At 42.6% G+C, this 15,869-nt stretch overlaps 1 protein-coding gene across 4 annotated transcripts in view; it reads left to right on the top strand.

The window, feature by feature from the left end:
- CDH11 (cadherin 11) overlaps positions 1 to 15,869 on the top strand; it is a 153,890-nt gene that overhangs the window by 90,313 nt on the left and 47,708 nt on the right. For all 4 annotated transcript variants that reach the window (XR_007455956.1, XM_049622783.1, XM_049622784.1 and 1 more), the window contains one exon: positions 13,343 to 13,743. Coding sequence is in view for 3 of the 4 variants with exons in the window: in XM_049622783.1 (XP_049478740.1) it covers positions 13,516 to 13,743 (228 nt within the window). In the remaining variant the exon portion in view is untranslated. The remainder of the gene's footprint in view (positions 1 to 13,342; positions 13,744 to 15,869) is intronic.

Genomic DNA, 15,869 nt, shown 5'->3' with positions numbered 1-15,869 from the left:
CAGTTTGTGAGTTCAGGCACCTCATCAGGCTCTGTGCTGGCAGCTCAGAGCTTGGAGCCTGCTTCGGATTCTGTGTCTCCCTCTCTCTCTGCCCCTCCCTTGCTTGTGCTCTGTCTTTCTCTTCCCCCACCCCCTCACCCCCCCACCCCGCCCCGACCCCGATCAAGCAGAGGCTGAATGGTGAATGAAGACTTTACTAGGATGGCCTCCTGGAACTTCTCCATCTGGGAAAGCCCATGACATCTCATGTGACAAGTACCTGACAGCTTTGTCCAGACTCCCCACGAGTGATCCATTTCCATCCACTATTGAGGATAATTGAAAGACCCATGGATAATTGAAAGACCCATGGTCTCTTCAGAGGTCCTTCTGGCCTGTATCCCTATAGAGTCTAGGGCTCTCACATATTTTCATAGCTTTTCTTGTTGGAATCAGCCATCCCTTCTCTTGCCACCACACCCCCCAGCCCCCAGCCGAGAAGCTATACACAGGGGTCAGCGTCCCCACAAGTCAGCCTTACCGGGTCCTTTTGAGTCCAGTAGCAAACAAAAAGGGTGCCAGGTACATGAAAGGAATCCATATGCAGCATCTGACAGATTTTATATCTCTATCAGAGAAGAGTGCAATCACATCTCCTTCCTGTAACGGTAACAGGTCCTTGGCATTTGTTTATCTACAACCTACAAAGACAAAAAGCCAAAACTTTAAAGAGGACCTAAAGAAATGGAAGTTGCCACTCCTTCCAGCATTTCGTCATCCCCCTTCTCACCTAGGCAGTGGACATGATGCTTTTCCAAAGAGACTCTCTACCTATTATCTCATTCCAGCCTCGAATTAACTCGGAGGCCAGGGAGGTCAGGCATCATTTGTCTTTTTCTTGTCATAAGAGAAACACACTCAGGGAGGTGAAGTGAGTTGTCAGCTGTCCGTGGCCTCACAGTTCCCTGAGCTGGGGCTCCCTAACCCAGGAGATCATGGGTGCTAAAGCAGGAATTGACTCGCCCGTGCATGGGCTGAGACAGTGAGTCTGCTAGGTGTCCAGATCTCAGAAGTGGTTTCTATTCTTCCTTTCTTATTTTTTTTAAGGCAGCCAAACTGCTTTTCAAGGATCATCTTGCCGACTCTGGCTGTACTTCTGTTTTCTGTAGGGCAACAGACTGTCCCCACCCATTCGCAACCCCTTTCCTCTTAATTTCTTGGGGAATTCTGCTGGTCACCTTTGGAGAGCCATTGATCCTACCTAGTCTGTAACTTCACAGATAAGAAAACAGAGGTCTAGACCATTGGACATTGCACCATGAATTGGTGGCAGACCTTTGACTGCTTTCCTAGTACAGTGTTCTTGGTATAACTTCATTCAACAGACCCTTTATGGTTCGGATGAAGGTGTTTTAAAGCCTAAGGCCAACACTCATTAATAGGACTTTTTTCAATGATAAAGATGACCACTGAGCACTGGAAATGGCGCTAGGCCATTGAGGGAGTGAATTTTTAATTTTATTTAATTTAAATTAATGTAAACTTAAAAAAGCCACATGTGTCTAGGTTGCCACCATATTGGATAGGGGAGCTGTAGAACAGTGGTTCGCACCTCAAATATACTCCAGAACCACCTGGGGAGCCTCAAAAATACCGACTCCTGATTTTCATGGATTTTGATTGGTGTTGAGTAAAGCCTGGTCAAGGGGATTTTTAAGACTCTCCAGTGAATTCTAATGAACAATCAAGTTCTAGGGGCACTGATTTAAAGGTTAAGTTCCATAAAGTACAGAGGCCAGGTCAGGTGTACACATCACTGCTCAGGTGCAAGGAATTCAGTGACCCCAAATCTTAAAGAACCCTGTATATCTTGGGGAAGAGGAAGACATAACCGCGGCCAAAACTATCAGAAGTGCCCTTATTGTTTGAAAGGACAGTGTAGTCCAAAGGAGTGGAAATGGTCACTCCTACCTGAGGAAGTTAGAAGAGGCAGTCTCTATGGTAATGATTCTGGTAATGAATTATAAATAAGATACATTTTTTTCCCAGAAATGCATTTGTAGCAATAGATGTTTCTGCCAGGCAAGTCAAAACTCAAGTCTGTAATTCACAATAGGATTAACCTGGGATTATGGAAAATCTAATTAAGTGAACCATATTATCTGAGACCCACAAAAGACACTTAACGTTGCCTTTGAAAGTCCTGCCTGTCTGAAAGTGTTAGGCATATGCTTCAGAAAATGCTCTGCACATGTACAAGGCACTTGACTGGTTCGCTGTATCCCATTACTTTTCTTTTATGCTTAACTTTTTAAAAAATCCCATTACTTTTGATAAATGACATTAATACATCTGAAAAGAAAGAATTGGGCTTCAAAGATTGGATTATTTCAAACTACAATGAGATCATTATGAGGCTATTGTTGGTGTCTGCTTTCTAAAAATAAGGGGGGAGAAAACCTTCTGTGGTATATGTAGAGATACCAAAAAAAAAAAAAAAAAAAAAAAAGCCAGTAAAAAATGTGGCAGAGTTTATTCTACCCTTAGCGTGATAGCATGGTTTGGGAAGGCACGTTAGAAAGAGACCTCCAGAATGCCCACCCGCACTCTGGTAAGAATCAAGCTTCTGATAATTGGAAGCAGCTTAACATTCTGCATTGTGCACTTCTGTTCCGAGGCTGATTACGCTGGACCCATGCGTGTGGACCACAGTGGATTGGGGTCACAGGCTGGATGTTGCAGAATTCTGAAGACTCTAGGCAGTGGTGATTTGAGGCACTCTCTCCCCTTGTTTTAGTAATTATTTCCAAAAAAACCCACATCAAGCCCTTGTCAGTTATTAAGACCACCTTGGGATAATTCCTCCTCTTACTGTTTATACTCAAAAAAACAAAACAAAACAAAACAAAACAAAACAAAACAAAAAACCCCAAAACCAGTCTTTGTGGAAAGTGTTTCCCTGCAGATTCCAGCGATAATATGCACACTGTTTTCCCTCTTCCTGTTCTCCACTGACAGTCCTTGAAGAGATCTTCTGGGTCCTTATTTATGAACGTCTTTACCCTTACAGAATGCAGACTGTTTGCTTCCAAGTAGTAGTTTGCATGGGAGGATGCTTTTAAGCTGGGTTTGGGGGAGGCAAGAGGGGAAGGTAGATGCTGAATAAATTATCTTCCACTCCATGCTTTCCCTTTTGGTTTTCCTCCACAGTGAGGACTTTAGATTTTGTTCAGTTTGTTTTTGTTGTTGTTGTTTTGTTTTGTTTTTTGCACAAGTTGCCTGGTATTTCTGTATCTCCCTTTTCCTATTTTCCACGGAAGGAAGACTAAGAGTGGAGGTCTAAGGGAGGTTTCCTCCAGCTCTGAGATTCTAGCATTGAACAATACAGCAGAATGCCCACACTGGAAACAAATGGTAACATTGTAATACCCACCCTTGGAAGAACTGGGAAACCTCACTACTCGGAAACTTCCCATGTAAACATCAGTCCCTAGGCTTCATAAGTTTAACACATTTAAAATGGAATGTATGCTCTTTTTCCCCAAACTGGCCCCTCCCCTAGTGAGGACAGGAGCAGCACCTCCACTATAGCCTCAGCCTCTGGCCTTCTCAGTTTGCCCAATTCCTAAGGCCCTCCACATGAGCATGTTTCTAGAAAGGTACCCTTTCCTCTAACCAGGCTGATATTTCCAATCTGGAGCCTTGTTACTTCTCACCTGAACCACTGCAATAAATCCAGGAAGTCTCTGTTGACCACATGTCCTTCTCTCTCCAGATATACTAGAATCCTCTACTGTGCTGTCCACATAAGGCTGTTGAGTTCTTGAAAATGTGGCTACCCCAAATAGAGACATGCCATAAGTTTAAAATACATACTGGGTTTTAAAGACTTAGGACCAAAAAAACAAACAAATAAACAAACAAACAAAAAAAAAACCCCACAAAAAAAACAGGGGTGGTGTGTACAAAATATCTCAATAAATCATCTATTTCTTATGTATTGAAATGATACCATTTGGGGAATACTGGATTAAATAAAGTACAGTGTTAAAATTAATGAACCCATTTTTTTTTTTTTAACTTTTAAAATGTAGCATCTAGGGACACCTGGGTGACTCAGTTGGTTAAGTATCCAACTCTTGATTTCGGCTCAGGTCATGTTCTTCAAGCCCCAGGCTGGACTGTGTCCTGACAGTGTGGAGCCTGCTTGGTATTCTTTCTCTCCCTCTCTTTCTGCCCCTCTCCTGCTCGTACTGCCTTTCTCTCAATCTCTCAAAAGAGATAAACATTTAAAAAGTAGCATATAGAACATTTAAAATTATACATGTGATTCATATTATATTTCTATTGGACAACACTGGTCTTCTTTATCTCATTTCTCTCACTTATTTGTATCATTACATTTAACAATTCCTGTTACAAGTATTATTTTGTTTATCTCCCCTTAATGGACAGCCTCTTAGAGCCTTCTGTAGGACTTGCACCTTCTTGCATGTTGTATGTATATTGTATGTCACATCACTGTATCCATGTCGTAAATTACATATTTAGGAGTTCTTGAAGGAACAAAACTCCTAATGTATCCTCTTTTTTTTTTTTTAATGTTTATTTATTTTTGAGACAGAGAGAGACAGAGCATGAATGGGGGAGGGTCAGAGAGAGAGGGAGACACAGAATCTGAAGCAGGCTCCAGGCTCTGAGCTGTCAGCACAGAGCCTGATGCGGGGCTTGAACTCATGGAGTGTGAGATCGTGACCTGAGCCGAAGTCGGACGCTCAACCAACTGAGCCACCCAGGCGCCCCCTAATTTATCCTCTTGATCACCTGCACTGGGCCACGCTATGTCAAGTTCATACAAGATTCGCTCCTTTCATTTTAACTCTCCCACTGGGATCCATCGTTGTGTTTTCACATTTTCAAAATGGCGGCGTGGTGACTCATGGAGGCTGGATCATACACCAGTGAACAAGCAGTAACTCTTGAGCTCTAGCCCTCTAACCCCATCTGACTCCTGAACCCCTGCTCTTAACAACTGTGTCAGAACTCCCGGTTCTCATTGTCAGTTTCTTCCATATACCTCTGACAGCTTGGATTCCATCAATCTCTGGATCGGAGTTTTTAATGGATTCCCATTGCCCATCAGGAGAAGTTTTGATTCCTAATGCTGGAACTCAGAGCCAGTCACATTAACAGGGGTCTGCACTGCCTAGTCCCAGAGGATGCCACTGCTTTTATCTGATGTAAGTGCAGCCTCCTGCGGATGTGCATGAAGCAGTCCTGCCAGCTAGGAGCCAGACTTTCTAAAAGAGGTGAAACCTCCATCCAGGGAAGGTTGCTGTGTCTCAGCACAGCACAGACTCACAGGTCCCAGTAGGCATGGAAGACCTTTATAGGCTATTGCCAGCCTCCTATTTTATGGAAAAGAGAAACTTAGTCTCAGATGAAGAAGAATTTTTTTTGGTAAGGTTACACAATTTTTCAGCGGCAGAACCTTTGCCAGAACACAATTGTCTTGACTTTTGTTGTAAAGGTCTCCCTCTGGCCCCACTGTTTCTTGGATATTCAGAAATGAAGAAGGCATTTCTATGTAGGAACAGATTATCTCCACAGCTACAGTACTTCACCCTTTATCAGAAGAACCACCTAACTTTTTGTTAAGGACAGCAGCAGTCCTTAATTGCTAGATTTTCCGAGAACGGGGCCATGCTTGTGTCATTTACATGGTGTGGGGACCAGAGACCATGTTTGTTTCTATTTGGTTACTAACTGGCTTTCTCATAACTTTGATTTCACCAAAACTTTGGCCACAGACAAAGGCTAGTCCATCTGCCCCGCCGCCCTCGCCCCCAGCAGCCCATCACCTTCCTGTTTTATTCTCTTACTAACTGAAACGTGGTTCCTGTTTTCTTTCATTCAAGTTCCCAAGTGAATCTGATTCACCCAGCTTGTCCTTTTGAGCCAGATTACACAGGTTAAAACAATCAGTGGTCAATTTAAGACCACTCACTGGTCGGTTATCACCAAACTAGAAGCATTTCAATCAGCCATGACTCCAGATGGGCATGGAGACTTCAGATGTTAGAGGCTGTAGAGATAGGTGTTTACTTGGAAGAAGCTAGAATGGATAAGCACTAGAAGACTGGAATGATATGGAGTGGACAGTAATGATGGAATGATCATCAGCAGACATGTGCTTCCCAATTCCTTGGTGCTTGTGAACACAAGTCCTGTTTGCACTGATCCCATTACACCATTATCCATCTCCTTAGACGACTGTCTCACTGTTGTTCGGGTACTGTCTACAGATCAGAGACACACAAGCAGTCTACGGATCCCTCATGTCCAACCCAGGCCTGGCACTGTGACACGTTACTGCTGAATGAAGGAACTGACAAATAAGAAAGCTTTATAGATATTTACTGCTCTGAGACAAAAGGGAAATTTACATACAGGCCTTTGATACCACAAATGAAGTTACATTATGTTGAGCATCTGTTTATCATTGCCATTTTTGCCCTAATTTTCCCTCAGGTATTTTAGCTCATGCAAAAAAAAAAAAAAATTAAAATAAGATCTTTCTCTTTCCACACATTCATATACAGTGTTTATTCACAGTCTGAGATGTCACAGCTGACATGACTTCGTGTATGTGTTGATATATTTTATTCATCTTAATGATTAACATTTTAAAATATCACAGTGAGAAAAAGACTGTCTTAAGGATTGAGTAGAACACAAATAATAAGTCCTTCATTGCACACAGTGTATTTAATCATCTTATTAATGGAAGTTTACTTAATTATTTGAAGAGATAAAAGTAAATAATCACAGAATGATTCTACATGTTTGGGGTCTGGGAACTTAAGCTGGATTCCGATGATTCTTTGTGGCCATGAAAGCCTGAAAATACAAAGGCTGATTGTACATACTTTAAAAATAAATGAAATTCATATGTAACAGATTATTTTCAATATCAAATACAATTTTGGAGCTAAGATGATCCTTGAAGATGCATCAGGCAGTCTCGTTATACTAAGATGAGGAACAGGGACTCCCAGAGTTTGGGAGTCAGGTAAAGTCAAAGCATGGGTTTTGCTCTCACGTAAACTTGAATTTCAATTGCGGCCTTGCTAGTGATTGAGGGTTTACTCAACCCCTCTGAGCCTGACTTTCCTTATGGGTAAAATTTGGGTGATACTTACATACAAGTTGTGGTAAATATACAATTAAATGGTCTGTACCAAGCCCTGAGTATCTTGCCCAGCACTAGAAAAATCAAGCACCTGGTCAAGGATAATCCCTACTATCATTATCTAATTTTATGGGGCCCATAAGTGATGCAACCAGGATTTGGACCCAGGTCTGCCCAACACCAGGCAGTAAGCGATCTTTGCACTTTCAAAGCTGACACTCATGTGGTTCTCTATTTCTCTAGAAGCGGAGGATCAGAATTAAACATTGCAGCAGTTTTAAAATTTCCACTCGCCCCAGAGAACATTAGGTCATGGATAAGGGGCCCTATTTGCTGCATACTTTGACATGTGAATTTGGTATTAAAGCATGGAGCAAATGACCCTTTCGCAGTCTTTGCTGTGTGTTTTGCGCCTGAGCAGAAGTGATTATTATCTTAAGCTTATGCTTGCCTCCAAGTGTAGAAATCAGGGAAGAAGAAATATGATTCGACAGTTCTTACGATATTTCCTCTTGCCATTCTCTGTGAGTTACACAGACATGGCATAATTCCTGTGCTGTGATTTGAAACTAGAGACCAGCTCAGTGCTGAGTGATGAGATCTGAACGGGGAATAAAATATGCTTGAATTAATTTGCATAATAGAACCCGATTGGTTACAAAGCTGTGTTTGTTGAAGTGGAGAGCAGAGCCCCGGAGCTCCCCCGCAAGGGGACACTGCACATGCAGAATGGAGTTCTGAGTTCTGGTGAGGGCCTCGATAATATTCTTAATGTAATGATAACCTGTCTTTAACTGTAAATTAGCTCCCTGGAAATGAAAAGAACAGGTCAGCCTGTCTGATCCTTCCAGCTCTGTGGGGAAGAGAAAGCTGAAAAACCAAAGCTGCTTGCTTTCTGCTAAGCGCTTCCGTCTTTCTTTCTCTACCCGATAACAATTTCCAGCAGGAGTCCAAATATACTTAAACACCCGTATATGTCATTTTCTTTTACGGAGACAAAAGCAGGCACAGCAAGAGGGTTTTATGCTCAAGGCGCAATAGCTTATGACGGGCTATCTGCTCTCAAGATAGAGGGGCGAGACTTCCACTTAGAGCTGGTGGTTTTGAAAATCCATTTTCCTGTCATGTTATTACTCCTGTGACTTTCAACAACATTTATTTTTTCCTTCCGAGCAATGTGCTCCCACCATAAAGTAAAGTCCTCCTATATGTTTTAGTGGAACCCCAATGCTTAGACATCCTGGCACACTGCTAAAAAGTGCTTTAATGGAAGGATTGTTTGAGAATCGCCTTGGGGGTCTTTATTAAAACCAATTAGAACACTGATATATTTCCCTGATTATTACCAATGTCAAGACCTTCTTAGGAGGGCAGCCTCCTATTAATTTTCATGTGTGATTCCTGAAAACTCTCTACCATTGAATATATCAATCAGATTTCTAGATTTTAGAAGTGTTTCTTTAAAGAAGAAAAATGAATCTCCTTGAACACACTTTTTAAACGTATATACTTAGAAATTCTGACACAGAGCATTTAAAAATAAAAAGCAACGATTAAGTTTTGTGTAATGTGTTAAGGACCTGGTTGTACTGTGTTGTTGATGGACTGATGTAATTACTTCCTGTTCGTCTTCACTTTGGTCACTGCTATAAAATGTTTTATCTTCCTCTTCTGGGTTTGGTTTTAGTATTTTAGTCACCCCCAGTGCCACCAAAACTTAAACTGTTCTCGTTGTAAGACTATTATGTGTGTATCAGGATGCATGTGTATGTATGACCTGCATGTGTATGTATGTCCTTCTCCGAAGGACAGTATGGAGCACAGGATTATAGGGGACAAGGATGCAGACCTTGGAGCCAAATACCTAGGGTTCGTGTCCCAGTCCCTCTACTTACTGGTTCTGTAACCATGGGCAAGTTGCTAAATCTTGCTATGCCTCAGACTGCTTACCTATAAAATAGGACTTGGCAATAGTACTATTTTGTAGGGTTATTGTGAAAATTTCATGACTCAACTCGTGGAAAGCACTTAGAAGAGTGTTAGCCAGAAAATAATCTGGTACAAATATTAACTTTTATTACTATTTTCATCAGAGTCATATTATTAGTATATACCACGTTCTAATGTTGGTTTACTTCAGGTGCCCGCTAGCTTACAGGAGCCACATCAGTTCTTTATGAATTCAGACACAAACAAATGGCAGGGGTTAGTATTGTTCACTGGTTATGAACACGGACGCCAGAGCCAGATGGCATGTGTTCAAATCCCAGCTCTGCTCTTTCCCAGAAGTGTAGCCTCGCACAAATTGCTTCATTTATCCAAACCCCAGCTTCCTCATCCTTTATAATAAGAATATTCATAGTACCTATTCAGAAGTTTGTTGTAGAAATAAATGGCTGAATTACTATTTGTAAAGTTTTTGGAACAATAGCTAGAAAAAGCTTTCACTGAGTGAATTTTCATTCTGAAAATGAATATGTATTTTTTAAATTATGTCTTAAAATTCATCTTATACATGCCTGAGGCTAATAATTAAAATAACTTTTACATATTACATTTACTTATTGAAGAAGCACTTTGAAATAATGGGTTTAATGAGTTACTTTTACTTATTTTAATTAAAAAATATTTATTTATTTTAGAGAGAGAGGACACACATCCACAAGCGGGGGAGGGGCAGAGAGAGAGGGAGACAGAGGATCCCATGTGGGCTCTGCGCTGACAGTAGAGAGCCCAATGCGGGGCTCAGACCCATGAAACATGAGATCCTGACCTGAGCTGAAGTCAGACACATAACTGACTGAGCCACCCAGGCGCCCCTCAATGAGTTACTTTTATGTCTTTTATTATTTTCTTTAATGTTTAGTTATTTTTGAGAGACAGAGAGAGACAGAGCATGAGTGGGGAAGGGGCAGAGAGGGAGGGAGACACAGAATCCAAAGCAGGCTCCAGCCTCTGAGCTATTGCCACAGAGCCCAACGTGGGGCTGCAAGATCATGACCTGAGCCGAAGTCGACTGAGCCACCCAGGTGCCTGTCAATGAGTTACTTTTAAAAGCAAGCTGTTTTTGCTATTCTTTCCAAGAAAAGAAAATCGATAATTTCATCTTTTCAATAGTGGGTTTGTTGTTTATTGGTCATGTGGAAACTCTTAAATTCATTAGCTAGAATTTTTTTTATCAAGGGAAAAAAAGTTGTCATCTAGTTTTAACACTTCTGGTGTCAGAAATAATTGTGCTTTACAGCAAAATGGCAGCCAGAAGAAAGAGGTGCGGAAATATGAACTTTAATTAAACCCTTTCTTTCAAATATACTTCACAGTTTGTATGCAAGAATAATTTATCACCATGTGAATGAACACTTAATACTTGGCATGGTGTAAAATGGGCAGGGATCTTGTTGCACCATATGGTCTTTTCTGTTGCTTCTTCTTAAGATTCTACGGTGGCAGTATTAAGTTTACTTGAAGTATGTGGCTCAAATCATACATTCAGCTTTTATTAATGGTTTGTTTTCGAAAGTGCAGGCACTGGACCTATAATCATGTATAAAGTATAATGCCAACCATGAAGATGCATCCAGTTTAGTAAGGAGATGGTGTATGAATCAGAAGAAATCCCCAACAATCTCTCACTGGAGCTCCAACCATGAATATGAAACTGGAAGCCATTTGTAGAAAATGTCACCCAACAGCTTCATTTTAGAGAGAATGTACCAATGCGGGAATGATGAGGTCCCATGACAAGCTACTGGCAGATCCTTGACGATATATCTGGCTTCCTGACTTAAGCCCGAGGATCTTTGTATTGCTTCACATTGACTCATTTTGTGATCTAACTGCTCCTGGGTCCCTATCTGTGCTTTTTCCACACAGTCAGTTTGGATTGCAAGAAACAGCATTTGATGTATTATTAATATGCCCAAGTCTGAGGATGAAGCTGTTAAATGATGACACTGCCTTTTCAGTCTTTCTCTCTCTTCCACACAGCCTTTTGCATACCCTGAAATGTCTGTCTACAACAAATATTGGACTCCATATTCCTTGAAAAGAGACTAACAGAATACATCATACCGTGTACTGGGGGCAGTGACGGACTTCTGAAAACCTAGATATGTTTTCCCATATTACAAAGGAGGCAGAGAAGCTTGGGTTGGTAAAGTCAAAGACCATCATAAGGGACAATGTTCTGCTCCAACAAATTAGAATTCCACCAATTCCTTTGTTTTCTAGACTACTAAGACCAGACGGATACCCATGTAACTCTTATTCCTCAATTCGTCTCTTAGAGAAAGCACCTCACCATCCTTTTCTGGGCATCTCAATCTGTAAGGCAAGAACACCTCCTTATACTGAGTAAGACCTGTGGGCACTCTAGGAGGAGAGGAAGAGACCCGGTGTGTGCCCTGCTCTGTATGCAGCCCCGTATGTGTGCAGCAATTCTTGTCATCCACATTGTCGAGACGAGACCACTCCAGAGCCTCAGAGTGCCTGAATGAAATGCCCAAGGCCTTCTATATTATAAGATATAGAAGTGGTATTCTAATCCAGGTCTATCTGATCTTCAAATCTAGGTACATTCCACTATGCCAAGATTCAGGATGCTTCCTTTCTGTTCTCTTCCCCTCCCCCCTCCCCACTACTACCACTACATTCACACTGGATAGCTAAGAATTAAATTATTTTTTTTTGACACTGCTCAACAAGCTCACCAGTGTCATTTAGACCCACCAGTGCTGAAATGAAGTGTCATCTTCAGTATCAGTGTGTTACCCTCCATGTCCAACAATCTTTAGTGATTCACCTCCTTCAGTGGGGGGTGTGGTAATGGGGATTGATTGCCTGGTTCTGGGAGCTAGGGCTTCAGCTGGAGTGTGGGTGGTGCACCAAGGGAAGAGGTTGATTGTCCAGAAGAAAATGCAGGGCACTAGGGAGGGGAACAAGCAAGGGGAGTTGCATAGGGAATAATTAAGTTTCCAGCACCAGCAAGACTAAGTCTACTGAAGAAGTCCAGGAACCCGAGGCGGGAATTAAGGACCAGAGTAACTATAGGTCAGAAACCCACAAGAGGGATGGAAGGCTCATCTTTCTACTCATGAGTAGCCGAGCCATTGCTGAGTGCCAGGAACAAGACCTTTGGATCAGTCAGTGGGGTATGCTCTTGTATTTTGCATCTCCTGGCTGGAAAAAGCTTGTAAAGTATCATTTTTAAGACTGCCAGGTTAAGGATCTTTAGCTTCTTGGGTAGACCTTTGATCAAACAAAAGCAAATCTTGTTCATTAAATTGACTCTGTAGCATTCACCGATCCACCAATGAGAACTTGATTGATTATTTAATTGGCAAGTGTTTCAGTGACCATCAGTGGTTTCTCGGCATCTGCCCCAACCTCCTTTCTCTGGCAGGTTCCATTGTTGCCTTTCTCCTTCCTTACACCACACAGTCATGCTGACCAGCGTTGGGACATGCTGTGCTTATGAAGAGCTCTGGGCTTTGGGTCACACTGTTTCTCCTGCATGGCCAACCCATCCACTCCGTTCTGATCACAGTAACTCACTTGAGGGTGGAGCACAGCCAGCCTGCACTCCAGGAGTCTCCCATAACTGCCTCTACTCTCTGCTGTCTCCACCCTCAATCCCCATGGATTAGATGTTCCTCTCCTGGACTCCCATAATGCCCCAAGTTTCCCAATTATGAAAACATACCCTAGCATAACCGTGATCAAAAATAATAATAAATAAATATGGAATGCTTGCTTTGTACCAGACATTGTGCTAAGGGATTTAGAGGCACTAGTCATTTAATCCCTGTGTCAACCTTGCAGTGAGTACGATTAGCATCCCCATTTCATAAATGAGCAAGCAGAGCTCAAAGAACTGGGGTTTACCCCAAACCTGGAGCTGGTTTGTAGGTGGTAAAACTGCCACCGAGACCCTGGCAGCTGGATTCCACAGCACACATGTTCATCCTCATAAAGACCTTGAGGGATTTCCTTGTGTGTTTATCCCACCTGCCATGTGACAAGCTGTAAGAGAGAGCAGGGACTGTTTCTTACTCAGCCTGCCCCCTCACTACCCAGAAGAAAGCGCTCCTGTGGTCCAGCGTTTATGGGATGGGATTGAAATGAATTGGGGATGGAGCCCGCAGCTAATCTGACCTTTCTCTCTGCCCGCAGAAGCCGACTGGGGAAGTGGGCAGCCCTGACCGTGATGTGCTCAGCCAGCAGAGACATTCCATTCCGAGAGAGGTCTGCCTGACACTTCTGGGAGGCCACCATCAGCCAGGCCGCCACAGGGTTGGTGAAAGGGGTGACAGCCACATTCTCCTGTGCCTACCACATAACCAAAAATGAAGGAGCACTACTGTTTACAAGCCGCCCTGGTGTGCCTGGGTGTGCTGTGCCACAGCCAGGCCTTCACCACCGAGCGACGGAGCCACTTGCGACCCTCGTTCCACGGGCACCACGAGAAGGGCAAGGAGGGGCAGGTGCTGCAGCGCTCCAAGAGAGGCTGGGTCTGGAACCAGTTCTTCGTGATCGAGGAGTACACCGGGCCTGACCCCGTGCTCGTGGGCAGGGTAAGGCTCCTGCTAGGCAGCATTTGTCTCTCTCGCCACTGTTCCAATAGTAGGGTATGGCCAAAAAAGAAAATTTCTAGGTGGGAAAACACTCATGGCGCTTCAGTAAAAACCATAAAATCAATGTTTAAACAGCCTTTCAGGGGCACCTGGGCGGCTCAGTCGGTTAAGCATCTGACTTCAGCTCAGGTCATGATCTCATGGTTCACGAGTTTGAGCCCCACATCGGGCTATGTGCTGACAGCTCAGAGCCTGAAGCCTGCCTCTTAGGGCGCCTGGGTGGCTCGGTCGGTTGGACATCTGACTTCAGCTCAGGTCATGATCTCACTGTTCCTGGATTCAAGCCCCACATCGGGCTCTGTGCTGACAGCTCAGAGCCTGGAGCCTGCTTTGGATTCTGTATCTTCCTCTCTCTCTGTCCCTCCCTTGCTCATGCTCTGTCCTCTCTCTCTCAAAACTAAACATTAAAAAAAAATAAACAGCCTTTCAGACTTTTTAATTTTTCAATTAATAGTCATCCATGTTAAGAACACTTACATTTTCCACTGAATGTTTTACCATGGAACTCCATTTTTAATAGCTGCACAATAGTCTACTAATTAGCCATCATTTATTGGCCCATTCTCCAACGGAAGGCATGTCTCTGCCTACACCCTGTCTCCAACTCTGGTGCCCTTCTCCACTCTTTATGAGAGCTTGCCTTTTTGCATTACACATGTTTATTTATTCATCAGTCTCCCTCACTGGACTGGCCCAATGTCCTGTGTCCCGAGGTCCTGGTACTAAGCCTAGTTTTGGGGAAGCCTTTGTAAATATCTGATGAGACAAATGGATGTGTCTTCAGAATAGATGAGATTTTATCCACTTGAGCTTAGGGATGGCAAAACCCAGTTGGATGAATTGAGTTCTAGCAGTACTCAGACTCTGCATTCTCTGTGTAATCCCTCCAAAAAAGTGCAAGAGTAGAAAGTCCACAATACATTAAAAAAATTATTGTCCATTATCATTTACGATAAAGCATGCAACCATCTTTCAGAGAAGAGAGTGACATTAACTACAAGGAGATAAGTGGTCATCTACACAAGAATAAACACCTACTATGCTTAGGGAAAGAGCTAAGCAAACGGTAGACTAGCATAAAATAGTCCCTGACCTCAAAGGGTTCGGAGGCTAGTAGAAAGGCAAACTTATCTAATGAAAAAACAAAAACAAACAAACAAAAAAACCCCACCTAAAACTAAAATAATGAAGAAATTCAACAGAAGTGATGATACTTTTACCTGGTAATGTTTGGGAGGGATGAAGGAAGGTTTTATAAAGAACATGATAATAACTTGTAACCTGAGAGATGAATGAGTAGGAGTTATCCAGTGAAGGGGGAAAAGTACAAGAGTAGATCTGGAGGGTGCTAATTTCTGAGTCTTATATATTCCATTGAGTTATTTCAGTTGTTCTTTAACATGAGAACAGTAATCCATATTTATGTAATTGACTTATTTGGAAGAGGTTCATAGTAGCATCTCAGTAATGTTCAGGGTTGGGGAAATGCCTTTTCAAAGAGATGTACCAAAGGAGTTTCATTCATGTATACCCCAAAATGGAAAGATTATACCCAAAATAGAAGTAGTCTTGGGAAATGGGAACCCGGGGAAATGATTGGCATGTGAATTCCCTACGTGAGGAGATGGGCTCTGTGCCCAGAGAGGAAGACAAGACTTCAGTCATGGCAGGGGCTGTGCAGCTTGAACACCATGGAGAGCTGTGCGTAAATTTTTCTGAGAATATAGAACCTTTGCCTCAAGGACTTTCTCAGTGGAGAATGGTGTGTTCGTTAGGGTGGAAGATTGTAGGAGAGACAGGAACTGGAGAGCCATTTCTTTATCTCTGTGGAACAAGCAGTTGGCAAGCCCACTAAAAGGGATCATAGGACAAAACATGGAGAAGAGGAAGCAGTGAATGGGCTTTGAAATCCTGGTACCTGAGATTGAGTGTGAGATGTCCGATTGGAGAGGGGAAGAAGAAAAAAAAAGGGGGGCTGGATCCTATGGATCTTCCTTTTGAGATAATGTGGAGATATATATCTATATCTATATCTATATCTATATCTATATCTATATCTATATCTA

Source organism: Panthera uncia (assembly GCF_023721935.1).
Source record: "Panthera uncia isolate 11264 chromosome E2 unlocalized genomic scaffold, Puncia_PCG_1.0 HiC_scaffold_20, whole genome shotgun sequence".
In the NCBI taxonomy this organism is placed as follows: domain Eukaryota; kingdom Metazoa; phylum Chordata; class Mammalia; order Carnivora; family Felidae; genus Panthera; species Panthera uncia.
This window is presented reverse-complemented; position numbering and strand designations above follow the sequence as displayed.